Source organism: Medicago sativa, chromosome 2 (assembly GCF_051527215.1).
Source record: "Medicago sativa cultivar Bolivia chromosome 2, Bolivia_mono, whole genome shotgun sequence".
NCBI classification, from domain to species: domain Eukaryota; kingdom Viridiplantae; phylum Streptophyta; class Magnoliopsida; order Fabales; family Fabaceae; genus Medicago; species Medicago sativa.
The window spans coordinates 24,058,033-24,080,371 of record NC_140750.1 but is presented as its reverse complement, the minus strand read 5'-3'; the positions used below and the strand labels follow the sequence as shown (position 1 = coordinate 24,080,371).

The window sequence follows — 22,339 nt, the reverse complement described above, 5'->3', positions numbered from 1 at the left end:
GTTTATCACTTTTCACTTTCTAATTTCTATTCAGTTGAAATGAGAAGTTTGAGAGCATTTTACTCAATTTCCCACATTGTGACTAGTTTCTTTGCACCCACCAGCCCAACACATAATTCATTCAATTTCTCTACCCAAAAATAAGAATTCAATAAAATTATCGATATAGTTTAAAGCTTTTGGAAGCATAGCTGCATAGATAAAAACAAATACACAAGAAAGTAGCAGCATCATTCACACTACAAGAAAGGGAAATTGAATGTGGTTTACAGCTCCTCTTTGAGATTGGGACACAAGTTAAATAGTGACACCAAGAGTAGTGATTATTCATGTCCACCTCTTTAAGGAACAAGACCACCATGCGTATCAATCTATAAACAAGCCAACTTTCACATTTGGGGACCCAAGTAATATAACAATGCAAGGCAAACTATGAAAATAAAGAAAGGATAGAGAAGTTACCTAGGAATAAGTAGCACAGAAGAGATGATCTAGAGGGCATGTTGATAAGGTTTGAGCTTATGGTACACATAAAGAGCAGAATGAGAATTTGTCCGACTAAACTGTTTATACTGAGAGTGTATCAGCAAGACAAATCCAAGAAGAAACATGTTATTAATCCTCCAATGTGACCAAAATTATTGTCTTGTGGCATAATTAATCCAAGAGCTAAGCGGATTGTAATGGTCACAATGAGAGCCCACATCTTAGTAGAATACAAAATAAATAAAAACAAAACTGAAACTAACAAAAGTTTGCTATGTGGACTAACAAAAGTTTTAATCTCAACTGTAAAAGTAATTTTTTCAATTAACTTGTTTACAGGTCCATATCATCGCACATTGCTCTTAATCTATGAAAACTCTAAAGTTCACTAAAGTAAACTATCCTAAGTGACACTAGTAATTTTTGAAATATCTCAATGTACACCGAAAACACAACATAACCTACATCTATACATTTGCAGGTTGAAAGATTTATATGTTTCTTTTTACGTATAATGCTAGGAGTTTTCATATGCAAAATTCGTTCATAGAACAAACTAAAGGCCAATGACCAGAATTTTACCAAATCCAAACTTCTTCTCAAGACAAATTCCAAAGTATCAAAGATCAAACATGTTGAGAAGCAACATTGTTGATACACACAAGTGCGCACGCACGCACGCACACACGCGCGCGCGCACACACACACACACACACACATATATATATATTGTATATTCAGAAAATTGCATTGTACTTAAAGTTACATACATACTCTACAATTGTTTGCAATTGTTCTATACACAATCTAGTCATTACAATCTTCATAGTATCAACAATGTTTATTTTTTATTTTAATAACCATATAAAATTTAATTGCATTATTTCTTGTCAAATTGTAAATTTTGATATTTATCACTTAAAAATTAGAAGACGAAGTATTATCAATTAAGTACTTAGTAACAATTATTATAATTTAAAGACGAGCAAACCACCATTTAATCTCTTGTTGTATTAGAATTGCAAATACATCCACAAATATCTCTTTTGAATTTTATTAAACTTTTTTAATGGATTTGTAACTTTATTAATAATTATTATAATATATAAAGTATGTATATATTTGTACCAAAAAAAAAAGTATGTAAAATCTAAAGTATGGATTTTTGATTTTATTAATGTTTGTTTGGTATCACATAGAATTCGACAAAATCTCATCGCGAATTTGCAAAATCTATACATTTTGTAGCTTTAACAAAATCATATGATATACTCATAATTTTATCTAATTCACAGTGATACCAAACATATATGGGAGAAAAAGGAAAAACCAATTAATTAATGTGTTGCATTTGTAATCATTATTAAACTATTTTTGCTCTCTCTTTTAGTAATGGACTTCTTCGATACGTAAGAGGATCCACAATTATAATGGAAAGAAATTTTTATATTCACCAAGTAATTGAAGAAAACAAAACATGTAAAAAAACTATATAAACTAAGACAACATAGGTAGCAAAAATAAGGTGTGATGAAACATGTTACAAGGAAACATCAAAAACAATTTGACGACATAAAGGACATGTGTTTGATCTGTCAAACCATTTCATAATGCACTTTTTATGATAGAAATGTAAACATGGCAACTGAATTGCTATCGATCTTGCCGAATGATCCTCCAAACAAATGGAACACGTTAAAGTGTCTGTCACCATTCCTTCTTCAATTTTGATCCTCGGAAGATTGTTATAATTTCTTTTTATTAGTATCATTCTTTTTTCTACGAGCAATGTTGTCATTGAACATTCTTTTGTATATTCATAAAATTGCATTGTACTTAAAGTTACATACATACTCTGCAATTGTTTGCAATTGTTCTATACACAGTCTAGTCATTACAATCTTCATAGTATAAAAAAATGTGTTTTTTCATTTTTTTTAATAACCACATAAAATTTAATTACATTATTTCTTGTCAAATTATAGATTTTGATATATATATTTATCACTTAAAAATGAGAAGACGAAGTATTATCAATTAAGTAAGTACTTAGTAACAATTATTATAATTAGAGACGAGCAAACCATCATTTACTCTCAAAATATGTACTTCGTTGTCATATTAATCTCGTTGTATTAAAATTGCAAATACATCTACAAGTATCTCTTTTGAATTTTATTAAACTTTTTTAATGGATTTTAAACATTATTAATAATTATAATTATTGTAATAATGGAACTAGGGAAAGGGTTTATGCATGTCAGAAAGGGTTTGGAGCTTCAAACATTCATTTTATTCATAATATGTGAGACTTACTTGATCAAAAGTATTGATGAATGAGCTTATAGTTAGTTCTTTTTAAAATGGAAGTTTTAGTTATCTCAAAAATATCTTACCACATTGTATTGTGTGGCTATCACCTATTACATCTCAAGTAAGTAGTAGCGTGTATATACAATTTTTATGAATGAAAACTAGCCGGATGTATGTTGGAGCTATGTGGGACTATAGCTCCACATGCTTTTTCCTATATTTTTTTTTATAGGATGAAGAAATTTTTTCCCGTGCTTTCTAGAGACAAAGCTAGTTCTTCGGCTAATCAAGAACCATCGAATAGTATGTCAGCGCTTTGTTTTGGTTAGGGACCTGCTTGAAGCAATAGTATGCTTGGTTGGGTTTTAGTGTACTGCCAAAGTTTTTTTGGTTGCTGTTATATTTTTACCACTAAGTATAATTAAGCTTCAGGTCTAGTTGGGAGGTGGGTTGTTTTGGTTTGGAATTTTGCGGTTTTGGGGGTTTTTGATTGTTTACGGTGTTCCGCCTATATACGGCACCAGATTTTTGTCCCTTTTCGTTTTATCCGCGAGTGGTACGGTTTTAGTATAACTCAACGTGAATAAATTTTGTTGATTCTAAAAATAAAAAAAAATAGTTTGTATTGTTGTTTTTTTGAAATTTTAGCTCCACATGTACCTAAAGTCTGGATCCGCCCCTGACTTGAGCTTCAAGTATATTGCAAGAATGTGGCAATGGAACCTCCTAAACTTACATCTCTAAACAATAGCAACAGAACATCCAAAAATCTCTTATTCATGAATAGAAAATCTTACCAAAAACAAAATTCAAACCCTATCTACATCAACTTCAGCTACCAAAACTTGAAAGAAAAGGAAAAGTAAAAAGAAAGATGAGGATTTGAAGAAGTGAAGAAACTAATAGTTGAACCCTAAAAACATAACTGGGCTATGCAATATAATTATTCAATAAGTTACTTTTTTGGTAGTTTTGAGCCGGAAAAGTTGATTTTAAAGACGAACCGATAAAATCAAAGTCATATTAGTAGGGATAATGATTTAGAATAGAATATGATATAAATGAGAAATTGTGGGACACATATAAGAGTGCAAGAGTTTTAGAGAGCTTTATTGAAATTTTGATTGATTGCAAATGACACACAAGACCAAGTTATACAACCCTCAACTAATTTTTTTTTATAAGGCCAAGAGAAAGGTTAGGCATCCGGGAGAGTCTGAAGCATCCCAACTAGGTTGGCAGCCAACAAACATCCTCATCCTCTACCGCCTTTCCAATACGTAATATTATTAAAAAAAAGGGGGGGGGGGGGGGGGGGGGGGGGAATCTGTACAAAAAAGGGGGACTAGGCCAAGACCCTAAAAAAAACACAGACAAAAAAAAAATAGAAAAGAAACAGACAAAGCTAAGGAAAAAGCCCGTGTCTGTCCCTCACAAAGCCTGCCAACAATGAAGGAGGTAAAATGATGAACCAAAAGTGCCATTAATCTCATGTCCCATAGCTGCAAGGCCTTCTGCACAACAATTCTCTTCGCGAAAATAACCATCAAACCTTGATGAGTGCAGTTATGCCAATGGTTTCTAAGACGTTACCGATAACCCGGATGCTCCAAAAAATGATATTCATTTAAACGGTGGACGAGGACCCTGAGAACGGGTTATGTATGGTGCCTTCTGTAAATTCTTTTTTTTTCTTTGACTTGGAAACAACTTCTATAAAAGGTTTATCCGTAGCTGCTGCCTTTGATAACCAATCTTGCATAAAATTTATGTCCTTATGTAAAACCGGATCTATTTGAGCATCAGTCAGAGCTACAATACTACTTATATCTAGAATTTTATTTTTTACGGGAGATAAAATATGTGAATGGTGATCCTCTAAGTCAGTAGGAATTCTGTCATCGGAAACATTCTCTAGTTGCATGCTTAAATTATTATTCTGAATAACCGGGCTAAAAGAAGTGGTGATTACCAAAGGTGTGGGTATGGTGGCTGCCGGAATAGCATCTGTGCTTTCATCGTTGTTAATATCCTGTGTTTCAACCGGTATTGCTTCTGAATGATCAGCAGAGCTCTCCCTTTGGTGCTGGTTCGGTAAATCAAGCTGAGAAGCAGACTGCACTGGCTCGGCATCTGTTGTCTTTTGTACGTGAGCAGCTGAATTATGTTGTGGTTCAGCTTCAATTTCCTCTTCAACTCGTACCTGTTCGGGAATAGTTGTGGCACCAAAAGCTAGTGAGGAGCCAGCAGCTGAGTTATTTTGTGGTTCAGTTTCAAATTCCTCTTCAACTCGTGACGGTTCTGGAATATTAGTGGCAGCAAAGGCTAGTGAGGAACCAATGCCAGTTGGATTTTCCTTTGTAGGAACCCACGTAGTCTTTGTTATAGGAACCTGCTTCTTCCCCTTATCAATTCGTTCCTTAGGGGCAGATGTTTCCTGCCTGGGGTATAGCCGTCTGCAGAACGTGACGTCGTGACCAATATTCTGACAATGAGAACAGAAATCAGGCAACCATTCATAGGCCACCGCAACCGTGAAGGCAAACCCTTCCCTTTTGACAACAATCTCATGAAATAACTTACGGGAGAAATCCATATCAAAAAGAATTCTTGCATAATGTCCAAACAAACGCTTTGTCGTCGCGTTGTCTATCACAAGAGGTGTCCCCAACGCTCCTGCAATCTCTCTAAGAGTCCGTTCCATCCAGTACTCCTGAGGTAGTTCGAGCAAGCGAATCCAGACTTGAGAATTAAACTAGAGTCCGTTCCATCCAGTACTCCTGAGGTACTGTCCACACTTTTTGTGTGATTGTTTTTACGTCATTCTCTGTTTTTTTTTTCTTTTATAAAAAAAGTTTATTTGAGTTGGGATTAAACTTGCTTGAGAGGACAAATATCAAAACTCATAAGTGGTATTTATATCTTTCTTTCTTGTGCTCTTATTTGTAGAAAAAAAGTGTAACTATATGCAAGTTGAGATTCAGAGGCTAGCCAAGACAAACATCAAAGCTCAAAAGAGGTATTTAATTAAAGATTACTTTCTTATTCGTTTTTTCTAAAGAAAAAAAAGTTTTTGCGAGTTTGGTCTTGGAGGCTCATCTGAGCAGGCATAAAAGCTCAGAATAAATATTAATAGATTACCTACAAATTAAGTCCTCGCGCGGGAAACGATGATGAATCCATGACCATGTGAGGTATGAATCAATTCTTTATCAGCCAGGACATCCTTCGTGTACTTGCGAGAATTATGAGATAATGTCATGTATAAAAAGTGGAGGTGTGTATTTTTTGTCTTAATAATGTGTTTGATATCAGGATCAATATATCATAATCACGGTGGCTTACCGTGATTTTGACGTTAGCCTGCATAGTGCAGCGCCACTGTGATTCTGGCATACCAACAGTGTTGCCAAACATAAGCTTAGACAAAAAAAAAGTATTTCCTTGTCATGATGTTCCCAAAAGACAAAAATAATATGAAAATGAGTTGAGACCATGTTGAAATTTTTCATGATGCTTATTCACCACAAGTTTCCCAATAATGTTTGCATAAAATAAAAATAAAAACCAACCACATTGAGAAATTGGTGGACTCAAAAGCATAGAGAAGCATATAATATTTGATTGAAACTAAAACTTCTGTCTCTAGCATCAAAAGTTTACTAGAAATGCATTAATAAAGTAAAACACTGGGAGAGATATATCACAGAATTTCTCTCCCTACCTAATGGCAATTTATCTTTTCTATCTACAACAACATTTGTCTGTGTTGCTTATATTACACAGTGTAATGTTGTTGCATAGTCTCTATGTCCAGTCCTTTCAGCTTCACAACAGATTCAACATGTCCTTTAAGGGTGTGAAGTTCACGAAGCCTGTAAAGAGTGAAAATTGATCAGAAAAAGTTAAATTTCAAGTATTAGTTAATTCCCATCAGAAAACTTTCTCTAATCAAGTATAACAAATGATGAAAAATTTGGTACAAAATATTCCTAAAATACTGTATATCTGCCTCAAATATAAGTTGAAAAAAATTCAAGTTTGGTAGTCTAAAATATAAGCAAATCTTAACTAACTATATTCTATTTAATAATATCATTCCTATAATACTATTTAATTAGCTTAGATTTCATTTTTCAACAAACTTTCAATTAAGTTTCTGTGATTGAAGAAAGCATTAAATGTTATATTACGTCATGAAAATTAAACGATATTAACTATTTTTGTTGCTTATATACGAGACGATAGAAAGTAATAATCATCGCAAAGATCTCATAAGTTAGATATGTTGTTATTGCTTACCTAGCAACTTCAGCACGTCGCTTAGCCTGCTCAGCAATCTCAGACAATTCTCTATAGGTGTTCTTGTCGTTGAAGAGACTCGAAGTATCTTCTGGTGCTTGAAGTCCATGAAGAGTCCTTTGAGCATGAGCCCATTGAGCTTCCCTCTCCTCTTTTCCATAGTCCTTTTTATTGGTGAAGGCCGTCTAAAACACACATTTTCAAACAACAAATAAATTTAGTCCATAGAAAACCTCATCACCATCGAGCATGTGTATAAAAATCGTTAACAAGGAGATAAAAGACTTGTGTAGTTAACAATTGCGATAGAGAGAAGATGGAAGTCCAGAAACGAAGAATACATTTTCAGAAACAACGAAAAAATGCAAAAGAAAATTATGATGAAAATATTCGATGTATATTATTTTATGTTAATTAGTTGAAGTGAAAATGAAAACATAAAACATGAAAGCACACGGTGCCCTAAACGGCTAGAAATTTTGGAATTACCTTGTTTTCGAGAAGATTTGTCCAAGCTTTGCCGCTCAAGCCATAGCGAATTGCAAACTTGATGATGTCAAGAGGAATATAGAAAATGATACTGTAAAGCCAGATGACTCCTGCCCAACCCCAACCAATTCCTTGGATTCTTGCAAAACCCCAGTTGGCATATACTGCTATTAATGTAGCAATCTGAAAACAAGAACAAAACCTCAAAACAAGTCCGATTGGCACATAAGCAGTTATACTGGAGAGTTTATGGAAATAAGTTGTTTATCCGATTGCACCGCAAGAAATAAGTAACATCCTATATAGACACATTTCAGTTGCTTGGATCCTTACCAGTTGAGCAATGACAAAAGCACCCATTAACAGCATCCCGGGGCGTTCCACATAAGACCAGCTACGTGAACGAGTTACGAAGATCAAAGCCTGACTAACAATACTAACTTGTAGATACAAAGCAGCTGTCAATTCATCAGGACTGTCATGGATATGTCTAACTCCAAATCTTTCCTGCAATGACAATAAAGGGAAACTTGTGCATCAAGATATTTGAGCCGACACATGAACAAGGTATCTGAGGGACACATTCAATGCAATGAAAGGTAAAGTGTTTAATTTCTTACAGGGAAGAATTTAGTGTCTTTCACCACCCAGAAGAATATCACAGTCATCATTGCCAAGTAACCTCCAAGCATGACACCAGTTGCAAATATTTCTTTCAGTTTCCAGCTATCAGGCATTGGAGATGGCTTAACTCTGTCCTTTGAAATTGTCATGATTGTTCCTAAAGATATATGAAAGTTATTATTTTAAATTACATCCTTGTTATTCATCATAGCTTCTATAAAGAGATTTCTAAGTATATTTTATAGAAAAATATAAGTTAAGAATTTTACCATCATTTAAAATGGCAATAATCAAAACCATGAATGGAGAGAAATCAAACTTCCATATCAGTGCAATAAACATGAAACCAAACTGCATTCATAAATAGAAAATTCATACTCATTAGCATTCATATCATTTCTTGTCATAAACTATCACATATATAATCACATCAACACTATTTACTTACCACTATACGGATAGTGATAGACACTGCATAAATCTGAAATACAAAGAATATGGTGTCAAATAATAATACTATTAATTCAACACGATGAGTGGAAAAAAAGAACATGTAATGTAACGAACCGTATAGTTCTTCATTCTTTGAAAAATAGCTCTACTTGTTAAGACAGCACTGATGATAACACTCAAACCAGGTTCTGTTAAGACTATATCAGAAGCACCTCTTGCAGCATCAGTAGCATCAGCAACAGCGATTCCAATATCGGCTTTTTTCAATGCAGGAGCATCATTCACACCATCTCCAGTCATTCCAACAATATGCTTCCTCTCTTGTAATTTCTTCACAATTTCATACTTATGTTCTGTATAGTATTAAACAATAGGAGATATTAAGGATATAATTAAGAATCTATGTTGCACCGACACTTTAGAATAAACGTGTCAGTGTGAGTGTCTTGTCTGGTTTTCGTCTATGTGTCGGTGCATCATAGGAACTACACCTTTTCAAAGAGCATTAGGATAAGCAAAAAGGAAAATTTTTCAGAATAGTTAGTTGCTAAAAGAATACGAACCTGGAAAAACTCCGGCAAATCCGTCTGCCTTCTCAATCAACTCTTCAACTGGAAGTGCAGCAATATTTGCATCTTTATCTTGACCCAGCAAAGTAGAAGATGGATACATATTGGTTCCCATACCAAGTCTCCTACCAGTCTCCTTAGCTATTGCAAGTTGATCACCTAGAAAGAAAAACAAAAGTCAAGATAATATTTTTTAAATAGCAGTCGCGGTAAGCCAGTTACAGTTGTGATCCTTTATATTGAAGAAAATTTTATATTAAAGAAAATCGCAGTCAAATGTGGCCGATGCAGCCTCAGTCAGGGTCGTGTTGAGGTTTTGACAACATCAAAAACCTTGGAAAACATTAAGGACCAAAACAATATTTCATAGGTTACCTGTAATCATCTTAACATTTACACCAAGATTAAGAGCTCTTCTAATGGTTTCAGCACTGTCATGCCTAGGAGGATCAAACACCGACAACAAACCAACAAATTGCCATGGAGCACCAGAACTTTCCTTTGTTTTCTCAGGAACTTTCTGCAAAGAAGTACAAGAAAAGCTTACGTTAACGAAATGAATATTTTCAATACAAATTTCAATTACGAATCCAAAAAAAGAAACAAACCTGTCTAGCAACACCAAGTGAACGTAGCCCTCTTTCAGCGAACTTTTCAATAATAGCATGAACCTTCTTCTTTTCATCATCCCTGAGGTTACACAAGTTCATGATCTGTTTTCACAAATATAGAAGTACTATTAGCATCTATGAAGTAAGTAACTATGAATCTCAGAAATTATGAAAACAAAGATTACCTGTTCAGGAGCACCTTTGCTAGCCCTATGCCAACTTCCATCGTTATTATCAACATAAGTCAAAGCAGTTCTCTTATCAACAGGATTGAATGGCAAGAAATGCACCTCTCTTATCCCGGCCCTCGCCTTCACAAGGCATCAACATATCAAATATCGAATTCAAGCCATCATAATATTAATAATCAACTAAGCATAGTTCTAAAAAGGAGTTGATACCTCTTTAGGGTCAGCAAGCATTCCAACAATAGCAGCATCAATAGCATCCTGATTTTCGGTCCTAGCAGCCCTAGCAGCAAGAAGCATCACATGTTCCTTATCAATACCCTTTATAAACACCTCAATCAAGTTCCTATCAACACTCAATTTGTTAAGTGTAAGTGTTCCTGTCTTGTCACTGCAAAGAACATCCATACCAGCCATTTCCTCAATGGCAGTCATTCTCTTTGTAATAGCACCTTGTTGAGCAAGTTTATGAGAACCAATAGCCATTGTCACAGACAAAACAGTTGGCATAGCAATAGGAATTCCTCCGATCAAAAGGACTAAAAGGTTGTCGATTCCTTCGCGATATTTGCGGTGTTGGATCGGATACATGACTATAATCTCAGCCAACATACCAACTGCAATGGAACAAATACAAAAGTTTCCAATTGCTCTGAGAACCGTTTGGAAATGTCCAACATTGTTTGTACTGTCCACTAAATGTGCTGCTTTTCCAAAGAATGTGTGGACACCAGTTGCTATAACAACGGCTTCGATTTCTCCTTGTTTGCAAGTTGAGCCAGAGAAAACTTCTTGTCCTGGATGTCTTGTTACAGGAAGTGATTCTCCAGTTAATGCTGCTTGGTCAACCATTAATGGATCGCCTTCTAGAAGACGAGCATCGGCTGGTATGATGTCACCAAGTTTGATGCTAATGATGTCTCCTGGAACTAAAATTGCAGCCTCTTGCTCACTCCATTTACCATCTCTAAGAACCTGAAATGTAGTGAAAAAGTAGCTTAAAAATAGGTAAACAGCTAGGGCTTGCTTGGTTTGTGAAAACGGATTTTGTTCTCATTTTCTGTTTTTATCTTTAATTACAAAATGGTTACCTTTTCTATATTAAAGATTATGTTGATGAGATAAACTATTATAAGCTGAAAACACCTTATATACATGTCATAAACTATTTCCATAGGCTCTCCCAAACAGTCTTACAAGTGCTAATGTCAATAGATAAACTCAAATAAGTCAATCCTAACATGCTTAGTCTCCTTTTCTATATTAAAGATATGAAATACCTCAAACTTATTACCAACATTTTAGTCTTCTACTAATTAAAGTGACAATAATGGATTTAAACCAGGTATGTTGAGAAATTCATGATGCATAACATAGACAAAAGTTTTGATTTATTGTTACCTTTGTCTTAGGAGCAAGACCTGCCATAAGAGCAGCAGCAGCATTACCGGCATTATTTTCTTCGATGAAACTGATAGTAGAGTTGATAACCAACAAGCAAATAATTCCCACAAAATCTTGCCAATCTGGAGGCTGTCCTTCACCATTTGCAAGAGCAATTGCCATTAAAGCTGCAGCTTCCATCACCCATGATAATGGATTCCACATAAACCCAAGAAACTTGAGAAACTTGCTCTCCTACATCATTAAAATTATAATACCGTTACAATCACAATCTATGTATACTGACACAGAAACCAGACAAGGCAAAAACATTCACATGTCACACTAGACACGACATGTTTAAGTGTCGTGTCAAATACTGACACATATCAAACACCAAACACACCGTCAAATAGACATTATTTTCATTTAGTCATATTAAATCTCCTTAGAAACATATATAAAGACACTATTATGAATATTATTATATGATGATAAAGGAAAGAACCTTCTTCTCTTCTAGCTTGTTTGGACCAAATATTTGAATCCTGTTTTCTCCTTCTGTGGAGGACAAACCTTCTCTGGTACATTTCAACTGCTCGAACACTTCCTCGATCGGAATTCGTTCCTATAAACAAAGTCATCATGTTAGTGAACTATATTGTTTAGCAAATTGAGTCACATAATATCATATCATACAGAATTTTCATGCATAGATAAAATAGACAAAATAACAGTTATTTACATCATGCAGATAAAAAAAAAACAAAATAAAATAGTAAAAAAGAAATTAATTACTGCAGTCTGGAAATTTTGATTTTTACTACCAAATTACTATATTTTTTTTACTACCAAAACTTTTTTTGACCAATTTTAATTTTCACTACCAAAATTCTCTCTGTGATTGGCCTCTTAAAAAGAAAAAATACTCCTTTGTCCTTTTTTTTTTTTTTTTGGATAAGCACTCCTTTGTCTATTTGTTTTATTACTATATAGTATTATACTTGTATTTATATTAAATTGTACAGTTTTAATGAGCCCTAAAATCTAACTCATCTAAATTCTTTTAAATAAAAAAGATATGAAGCTAGATAAGTTTTAATGATTATTATTACATAGATTATGGTGGTAATAAGTGTTGGAAAAAGAGTGTATTTGATGATACTACAAAATATCAAATTCACAAAAGAAGTTGAAAAGTGGGGCCCGTCGTCAACCTTTTTGGTGTCAGGACCGTTGAATGTGAATGAAAATGGTTAAATCTTAAGGGCCAAGATTCACACATGAACATCATAAGTATTTATGATTATGAATGACCAAAAAGGCCAAAGTACCACGGAAAAGTACTTAATATTCCCTCTCACCAAACAAGGCACACATGGTGGAGATTACTTGAGAAACATGTACAATATACACCATATGGGGGGGGCCAATTTTGAGATGCCTTGACCTCTATTTCTTGAACTGTTAACTCACATGCAAATTTGAATCCTCCATATGAAAGAAGTACGTTTAATGTTTGTTTGGTATCACATAGAATACGACAAAATCTCATCGCGATTTTGTAAAATCTGTACATTTTATAACTTTAACCAAATCATATGATATACTCATAATTTTATCTAATTCACATTGATACCAAACATATACGGGAGAAAAAGAAAAACAAATTAATTAATGTGTTACATTTGTAATAATTATTAAATGATTTTTGCTCTCTCTTTTAATAATAAGTTTCTTGGATAAGTAAGAGGATCCACAAATTAACTTAAATGATTATTAGATCCGTTGGTAGAGTAAAGAAAAGATTTTAAGAAAAAAAACTAAGTATATATGTGTATGACTTCTCCATCCCACTCTATGCATGTTACCTTCCCCGTATACTAATTTATAACTGCCATGTTGACAACTTGGGGTCTTTCATTTTCTAGCCAATGAAACTATTAAATAAAATATATATATATATATATATATATATATATATATATATATTGAAAAAATTTGAGACCTCACTCATGTGGTTCAAGAAATAATAATAATAATAATAATAATAATAATAATAATAATAATAATAATAATAATAATAATAATAATAATAATAATAATAATAAAGATGAGAGAGTTATTATGGTAACTAAGGAGGTCAAAACTCAAAAGTCTGATGCTCACCCTCTATAAAAACTAACAATATTCACACTTGTGGCTTTAAAAAATAAGAAAAAAATAGTAGAGTTAAGAGAAAACCCAGCTTCTTTCTGGCTTTTGATGTAAGGAAAATAGCTATAACTTTGATGCCAAACTTCATGTGATATAAGTATCTTTGCAGAAAATTAATAAAATCAAAGAACATTTTTTGATCCAAGTCAAAGAACCTATATATATATATATATATGTTGGCCATATTTAAAGGAAATGAAAACCTTAATGTAAGATATGTATAAATATTTCTAAATGACAAATGAACATTTCAAACACATGATTAATTGTGGAAAAAAAATGGTACGAAAAACATGAAGAGGTTAGAGGAAATATACCAAATCAACAGTCTCATTCTTGATCTGGTCCAGTGAGATTGAACCCTTATCACCAGCAGCCATGTTGTGCCAAAAAGAGAAGGAAAATGAACTGCAATATATAAATGTGAAGAAAATGCAAAAACAAGAGTCAGTTTCAAAGGGCAGAAAAAGAGGACTAAAGGATCATTGAATGAGAATTTTGAATCCCAAGAAATGAAAATGGATGATAGGATAGAAATTACGGTACAAGAGGGTTATGTTGTTTTTGTTTATGAGCTCACACACCTCTATGGCACTTGTTTATATACTCTCTTCAAAGTGGAAAAAGTGTTTGCAATATCAAATGAAACAAGACTTTTTGAATATATATTAATAACATTCAAATAAAATAGTATAAAATAATAAATTAAATGAATTTACTTGACCAAAAAATAAATTAAATGAATTTAGACTCAATTTTAGACTATTCTCTCCCAGCTACTCTCCATGTATCTTTTCTCAATTCCCAGTGACTTGTCGGTTTTTACTGCCCATTGTTTAAAATATTCATAAAATAATATACTATGTTTTTTATTAAAAAATTGTTCATTAGTTTAAAAAAACAAATTAAAATTTGTTTTTGTTTTATATTCATTAATTAAAGGCTTTTTTATTGAAATTCAATTTGAAAAAATTAAAGATTTTAAATTTTATATGACTACCAAGTCTTTTCTATTAAATAATTTAAATATTATAATATAATCAAAATAATTATCAACTAAACGCTTTTCTATTAAATAATTTCAAGGGATAAAGTCAAATTTATTTTTTTCCTTCAAGATAAACATTTGAAAAAAAAAATTCGTGAAAATTAATTTCGGTATTTTTTTAAATTATTTTCAGAGGTGATAATATAATTTTAAAATTATACTTTTGTTTGTTAGTCAATGTTTCCAGTTTTTCATTATAAATTATATTATTTTTAATATATTATTTCTTTTAATTTTTCAAAATGATTAATCAGATAAAAATAAGAATATAATCATAGAAGTTATCAATGTTTTTTTGAATAAAGACTCATTCTAGTCTCTGAGAAAAATAAATTGGGACAGCACTTTAAATCTAATTTATTACTTACCATGTTTTTTTAAATCTCATTTTACTCTGAGTAAAGACTCATTTTATTCCTTACCATGTTTATTTTTTAAAATCTAATTTATAATTATTTTTTAAAAACACTTTAAATTATTCAGAATAGTCATGTTACCAAGTTAATGGTCCCATTGTGTACTACTGGCCATGTTGAGGTGACCAGTATGGATCATGTTAACCTACCTCTGTTCTCAACTCCACTACTTAATTGACTTGTTGACATTGATTAGCATGTAAATAATTAATTTAGCAGTGAGACCACTTAATTTTATTTCGTCATTTGATTGCTACATAATTGATTTTGTTTTACTTTGACAAAAGAAGAACTTTTGTTGGTTGTGGAAAAGTTGTTCCTCCTGGCATTGAAAATATTTGATATTGTTCCATTCATCAAGTTAATTTATCACGAATAATAAATGGTTTAATACTCTTTCTGGGCTCAGTTATAACCAATTTTTCATTTTTTAGATTCATTGAATAAATGATATATGTGGTCTATATTGTAGGTCACATACATCATTTATTTAATTAATCTAAAAAGTGAAAAATTATTAATAAATGAGACAAGAGAGAGTACATAATTTACCGGAAGACGTTAGATTTTTTACTACTAGAGTAACAAGAGTTTGATCTTGTGAGCTTAGCTTAGCTGAGTTCGAACTCTAAACATTTCATCTATTCACTTTAAAAGGTTTAAAAGATAAATTTCTAGTCACTGTAGTTGAAAAAAAAAAAGTAATGAGAGTTTGAATCTTCATTAAGAGTAGGGGGAGATATTTAGATTTACTAGAGAATTACTACAGAGTCTTCAATAACTTGACAAAAAAGAAAGAGTCTTCAATAATGAAGATAAGAAGATTAGAACATGGAAATTTTTATGAGACAAAGATTAAGATAATTAATATAGAAATATTGTATTAGAATGTGATGAAAAGTTATACATTCAATTTTTTAAAAGACAAAAAACTATTATTTACAATGAAAGTTTTAACTATTTTTACTAGTTTCCTTCGAGCACTTATTAGCAGAACCTTTAAAATATTAAGACACTAAATAAGGTTAAATTATAATTGTTCTCGTGAGCATACATCGATTAGTATGGACAATGAATTGTAATATGTAGGAGTCGAAATTCGAATCCTAGATTATAGCCACCTTTAAAATGGGTTAAATAAAATAAAAAAATTTGTTTGGATTCAAAGTTCACTAAATTTATATATAATTTAACCTTTCCTTCAAAAAAAAATATATAATTTAACCTTCCAAGTAAATGTAAAATTCCTTCAAAAAAAGTAAATGTAAAATTAGATTTTAAGTTAAATGTGTATTCGTTTCTACGATGATTATAAAGAATATGAAAAAATTATATCATCACATTTTTTTATCTTTTAACATGTATCCCGTAATTTAGAATTGTTGCCATTAAAGGTTAAAATATATGGGTTCAATGGCTGTGGTTGAAGGGCCAACGTGACGGTGGTGATTTGAGGACGGTAACTAACAACAATAATACTAGTTTTTCCTTCAAAAAAAAAACAATAATACTAGGTTTATTAGCGGAAAGAATCATTAACAATAAAAAAAAATTACAAGAATCATTAACAATAATTGTTGACCAAAAAACTCCTCATAAAAAATTCTTGACCACAAAAGAAAATAGAATCATTAACAATAATAAGTATGGTCCAAAAGTATATTCTTTTGAAATACTTTGTTGACAAGTATCTTCTAAAGCTTCCTTCAAAAAAAAAAAGTATCTTCTAAAGCTTTTGTCAAAAAAAGAAAGTTTGTTGTAAAGCTATAAGTATTTGACACAAAAAAATTTCTTGTTTTTTTACAATGCACAAAAATGTTTCTTTTAAATAACTATAAATACATTTTTACAGTTTAATATTGTGTGCCATGTTGTCAATTTTTAATTTAATTTAGTATCACATTTTATTTTTTGGTCAAAAATTTAGGATCACATTTTTAGATTCTTAAGCAAAAGCACAACATAATCGATACAAATATTCTTAGTATATTAAAATAAAAATGAGGGATTGACTTTCAAATGGGTCCCACAAGAGAAACTTGTCATAAAGCACACCTTAGAGCAACAAAATTATAGGTTTTCCAACAGCAATAATGGATGGTGTGTGGACCCCAACTTTGGTTTTTCTATGTTAATACAAGGGTTTCGTTAACGAGTACTCCTTCTATTTTATATTATATTTTATTTTAAATTTTTTACATATATTAAAAAATACAATTAATTTTATATAAAAAAGAGTAATTATGAGTTATTTTACAAAATATCCTTCATTAATGATATGGAAAACATAAATAAAAAAAATTGAAAAAAGATAAAGTAATAAATAGTGAATGACATAATGGGAAAGTAAACATTAATCATTCATTAATATTGTAAAATGACATGTAATTTGGAAAAAAAAATTGTTGTTAGAATGACATAATTTGGAATTGAGGAAGTACAATGTTGAAAGATTTTAGTAAAAGGAATTTGTTTTAGAAATAAAAGTTTTTAGTTTTGTTAATGTAATAATTACATAACTTTTTAATATAGATAACTGAGTAAACTCGTTATATATTATTTTCCTTTTCATTATAATATTTTCTTAATATACGTAAAATCAGTTATGATAGATATTTTGGGACAGAGAGAGTATTATAATCTTCTCAAAGTATAGGCGAGTAAGTTTTGGGCTTACCCAAATTAAGAGAAAGTCTTGTGGCTTAGAGAAGACTGATAGGTTTATTTATATATTACTTAGCAATGGTATTCTTTTTTTTTTTTAAGAAACAAAAATGGTATATATTCACAAAAACCAAAGACACCCCTCTAGCACAAGCCGTGCCAAAGAAAGTGCTCAACAGACAAAGTATCTGTCAATGTATGGAACAAGAACAAAAGCAGACATTAGTCGATACCCAAACAAAGCAACGGGTTCGACTGCCACTGCTGACAATACACAAATGCGGCATTATTAGCATGCAACCACCAAAAAGAATGGAACTTAACCTTTTCAACTAGCTCCTCTCATAGTCATGATGATTAGCAATGGTATTCTTAGATCAATAACAAGATTCAAATTCAAATCATTATGAAAACTAAACTTAATCCTTAACAACTGGATCAACCTATATTGACACATTATATTACTGATCTCTCGTTCAAATTATAGGTTCCATTTATAAAATATTTATTTGTCATCGTGATTTTTTTTAGAGACTTTATCTATCATAAATTTTTTGTTAGTATTTTTTCTATAGGTTCCTTCCTCAAAGGTAATCATATTCGAGGCGTGTCAAAGAATAAATTTGTGATACCTTGCTCTGTCAGGTTTCAAACATTGGTTTACCGCGTTGTGGGACTCTAGCTTCTGCTAGACTCGACTTTCGTTGGAACTTTTTAGTAATTATTTACTCTTTTGAATTACTTATATATTTTTTTTAAAGAATTATTTATTTATACATATTTGAATTATGTTTCTCAATACCATTGGTCATTTCTCATATTTTTGTAGTAAATTAAAACTTCTATTAATAAATATTAAAATTGAATAATTCAGTCAACGCATTATATATAATTAGTAGTTTGTTCATTAATACGACATGCCTTCTAATTATTGTATCGTGATCACCCTTTCAAAAAAATAAAATTATCGTGATCATATAAAGTACCCAAAAATAATCATACTCATACATCATATATACAAAGTCTAAATTGCCATTTGTGAAGTCATCCATCAATAATAGATTATTTATATTGCAAGTAAACCATGACGTATACAACAACAGAATTATAAAATAAGCTATCTACAATATAGGTAAACGACCGGTGTATTTTCACAACTTTTAATTTTAATATTCTTGCCTCTTTTTTATTTTTTGGAAAGAATTGACATATGCAAATGTCACTGAAGTCTCTTTCACAAAGTTGGGTGCATGCAAGTTTCAAGTGGTAATATATATAAATTGTGGAAGAATAACTACGCATGCTCCTCCGAAAATAAATAGCATGCTTGTTTTTCAAACTCTAGAATAAGAAAAGAAAATAGTATAATTGTAGAAGATGAATGACGACTAGGCATGCTTCTTGCAAAGACTTCAAAATGGGATGAAATAGGCAAGTCTCTCATATTTTGAGTACGTTTGCAAACTAAGAAGATAATGATGATGATGCCTCGTAGATTATTTGAATATTGTTTTTATATTTTTTGCTGTAAATTCAATCTTTTTCAATTGTAATAAATGCAATAATATTTAAGTTACCTTGTGATATGTCGATATCACATAAAATTTTAACAATTTCAATTTAAAAAACTTCTCTCAATAGACTTTATATATAATAATAGGGATAGTTAAGATTATTCTATAAGCTATGCAAGCATTATGGAAACAATTGAATGTGTTCAAATAATTTTTATATATACCATAAAACTTGATTTTGATTCAACATTTAGAATCTCTCGAATGACTTTTAATTCTTCAAGTAGAACTTTACCATCAAGATTATAAGAATTATCGTGTTTTAAATAGGTCTATCTCGTTGCTCCTTCAATCATTTAGTTTAGGTTTTGACGATGTTTCATTAAAATGATATTTTATGTTTCTTTGCTCTTGTTAAAACAGGTTAATTGTGAAAGCACCTTAGTCCATCCAAGATCTCAGGTCATCTACAATATTGCCCTTTGTTTACAAGTGTTTGTATTGAGTTTGGGAGTTTCTTCATGAATTTTCAAAATCGTGTTTTAGAGTTTCTGTTTCGATTCAAAATGTTGTCAAAATTTCTGAATCGAATCATCACTTGACTCGAGAATCTTTGATTTTCTTAAGGTGTGATTCGATCCAAATTTATCCTTGAAGTTTTTGAATCAAATCATCGAGCCTCTCTAGTATCTAATCATTGCATATTGATTCGTATCAATGTTCTTTATATCGTATCAATCTTGTTCTGAAAACCATGATTCGATTCAAATCCATGCTTATGCAGATTTAAATCGATTCAATATTCATCTGGAAAATGCTTGATTCGATTCAGTGTTCTTGGCATTCATATCAATCTTCATAGCCTTTAGATCTCCTCTTTCTACACTATTTGAATCGATTCATACTTCATGTGATTCGATTCAAGTTCGTTATTTGTGGCTAACTTAACTCTTTCCACTCTCTCTCTCTCTCTCTCTCTCTCTCTCTCTCTCTCTCTCTCTCTCTCTCTCTCTCTCTCTCTCACAGACACACACACTCACTCGTTCATAGTATCAATTTGCAAATACACTCTAAATTCTCCAAACCCTCTGTAACATCCTGATTTTCGCTAGGATTATTTATTTAATTGTTGATGTGTTTGGACTGTTGGGTGGATTGGATTTTAATAGATATAGAGGAGTTAAGGGTATTTTGGTCATTTTAAGATAAATGGTTTTTGGTAATTTTAGAATGATGGGTATTTTAGTAATTTGGGCGTGTAAGATTATTATTGAGGTTCGTAGTAACTTGGTAGAATTACTATAATAGAGGTATAAGGTAAAAAAAAAAAAAAAAAAGGGGAGAATTAAGTGAATTAGAAAGAGGAGAGTTATTTGTTAGTAAGAATAAATGAGCCCAATAGATAATAAGTGAGTTAAGTCCAATAGGATGTGTATATAAGGCTAGAGGATAGTCATAACCCTAGTTTTGGGATTCATTTGGTAAGTTCATTATAAAGAGGCAAAGTGAGAATAGGGAGAAAATTGAGAGAGAAAAATGGAGAAAGAGACCCAAGAGGATAAAGAGATAGAACATGCTTGAAGATCAAAGTAGATGGGGAGATTGGAGCTTAGAGGCTAGCTTTTGGGAGTTTGAGGTAAGAGGGAAGTTTATCTTCACCATTTAGAGATTATGAGCAAATGTGTGGTTGTAGGTCATGTTTGTTTTTATGATTTCATGAAATTGATGTTGATTCATGTTAATTTTCGTGCTCCATTCATTAAGCTAATTTTGAATATGATAAAAGTTGTGAAATGTTGTTGTTGTTGTGGTGATAAAACACTTGTTTGGTTATATGGAATGTAATCTTGAGATTTTAGCGTAATTATGTGAAATCCATGATGTGGTTAATGAATAATGCTAAATTTATGTTCTACCTACTTACTAAGATATTGGGTATGAGATTAAGTTTTGTTTGTTTAAGATTACAGTGATAAGTTCATGGTTAAGTTGTGATTATGTGTTATTCTTGGATTTTTTGGAGAAGTGAGTATGAATCATTATTTTGGATGTGTAATTGATGATTTGAAGTGGTGAAAGTGTTTATTACAAGTGTTATGATCATGGACAATGTTTTGAATTGATTTGGGTGTGATGTAATTGAGTTAGGTGATTTAAAAGTGATCATATGGTGAAAAACACATTTTTGAAACTGATTTTGTTGCTTCCTGTTAGCTCAAAATCGGACCCCGAATTGCCAAAATCGGCTGTTTTTCCTACTTTTGGCTTGACAAAAATCGACCCCCGATTTTGGAAAACCGACTCCCAGTTTCTGTCAGACCACCTTTGAAAAATCAATTTTTTCATCATTTTCCGTTTTGAACTAGGTTTCGGTGTAAACATAAAAGTTGTATATATGGATGTTAGCTTTCTTGTGGATTTGGTTTGACATAATTATCTGTAGGGTATTTGTGTTTGCTTCATTATTGCTAAAACAAATATTCTTGTACGATGTTAGATATGATGTTCCAACATCCTGGCACGGTTCAGTGTGCCCTGATTGTATGGCTTGGTTTTCGCAAGCTTTATCTATTTAAGGAAACCACGCCTTTTTCTCTTGTTCACCAACTAACATATTTTCGTCCAGAATCAGCTGGGAGATTTGTTCCTAAAGTATAGACAATATTTTAGGAATCTTCGGTGGTGTTTTGGTAGTTCCTAATAATGTTCCTACTTTTTAGGAGTTGCTATTTTTGTTACTTGTAAAGTGGATCTGCTCAAGAATCTGCCGTTTTTTGTTCTGAAGCCCAACAAGACTATTTGACCCGTATTGCTTCAGTATTTATACAAGACATCAAGACCTAATTTTTATTCAAGCCGTCATTTCAAAAAGTCTAGTTTTACGGTTTTGTCTTTTGTGTTCTACTCTTGTATCGTATTGATGAAAGTTTAGTTTTGTTTTATTGTGAGCCTTTCTTGTATCATCTTGATACATGCTAAGGACTATTTGTTGAGTTGTAAACTCGTTGTGCTACACCAAAGCTTGTAAGCAAGGTCGTAGTTGTTTGTTTGAAGGTAACTTC

General features: G+C 31.7%; 2 protein-coding genes across 4 annotated transcripts; both read right to left on the bottom strand.

The window, feature by feature from the left end:
- Nucleotides 1-4,426: 4,426 nt before the first annotated feature.
- LOC146945694 (uncharacterized) lies at nucleotides 4,427-5,503 on the bottom strand. Its single transcript, XM_085748088.1, has one exon. The coding sequence runs from the start codon at nucleotides 5,501-5,503 to the stop codon at nucleotides 4,427-4,429; it is 1,077 nt and encodes a 358-aa protein (XP_085604214.1).
- An 898-nt stretch (nucleotides 5,504-6,401) lies between these two features.
- On the bottom strand, nucleotides 6,402-14,272 carry LOC146945693 (plasma membrane ATPase 4-like). Of its 3 annotated transcripts, none has more exons than XM_085744000.1 (17): nucleotides 14,220-14,272; nucleotides 13,953-14,043; nucleotides 11,927-12,046; nucleotides 11,437-11,673; nucleotides 10,249-11,010; nucleotides 10,033-10,158; nucleotides 9,845-9,949; nucleotides 9,612-9,756; nucleotides 9,231-9,395; nucleotides 8,782-9,020; nucleotides 8,663-8,695; nucleotides 8,484-8,565; nucleotides 8,211-8,371; nucleotides 7,924-8,097; nucleotides 7,591-7,773; nucleotides 7,102-7,286; nucleotides 6,402-6,674 (listed from the first exon to the last, which is right to left on the bottom strand). In XM_085744000.1, exons 2-17 carry the CDS (start codon nucleotides 14,013-14,015, stop codon nucleotides 6,578-6,580), a joined length of 2,877 nt encoding a protein of 958 aa, XP_085600126.1. In that variant the 5' UTR covers nucleotides 14,016-14,043; nucleotides 14,220-14,272; the 3' UTR covers nucleotides 6,402-6,577. The 3 variants fall into 3 exon arrangements, with proteins under 3 accessions (XP_085600126.1, XP_085600124.1, XP_085600125.1); XM_085743998.1 differs by lacking the exon at nucleotides 14,220-14,272 and adding an exon at nucleotides 14,177-14,207; XM_085743999.1 differs by lacking the exon at nucleotides 14,220-14,272 and adding an exon at nucleotides 14,182-14,207.
- Between the last annotated feature and the right edge of the window lie 8,067 nt (nucleotides 14,273-22,339).

What these genes read in the sequence shown, in the direction of transcription:
- LOC146945694 (XM_085748088.1), bottom strand. Translation starts at nt 5,503, where the DNA reads ATGGAACGGACTCTTAGAGAGATTGCAGGAGCGTTGGGGACACCTCTT.
- LOC146945693 (XM_085744000.1), bottom strand. Translation starts at nt 14,015, where the DNA reads ATGGCTGCTGGTGATAAGGGTTCAATCTCACTGGACCAGATCAAGAAT. An exon ending in GTCTTGCTCCTAAGACAAAG is followed by an intron (nt 11,011 to 11,436) that starts GTAACAATAAAT and finishes ACTACATTTCAG; the next exon opens with GTTCTTAGAGATGGTAAATG. An exon ending in TGCTTGCTGACCCTAAAGAG is followed by an intron (nt 10,159 to 10,248) that starts GTATCAACTCCT and finishes TGCCTTGTGAAG; the next exon opens with GCGAGGGCCGGGATAAGAGA.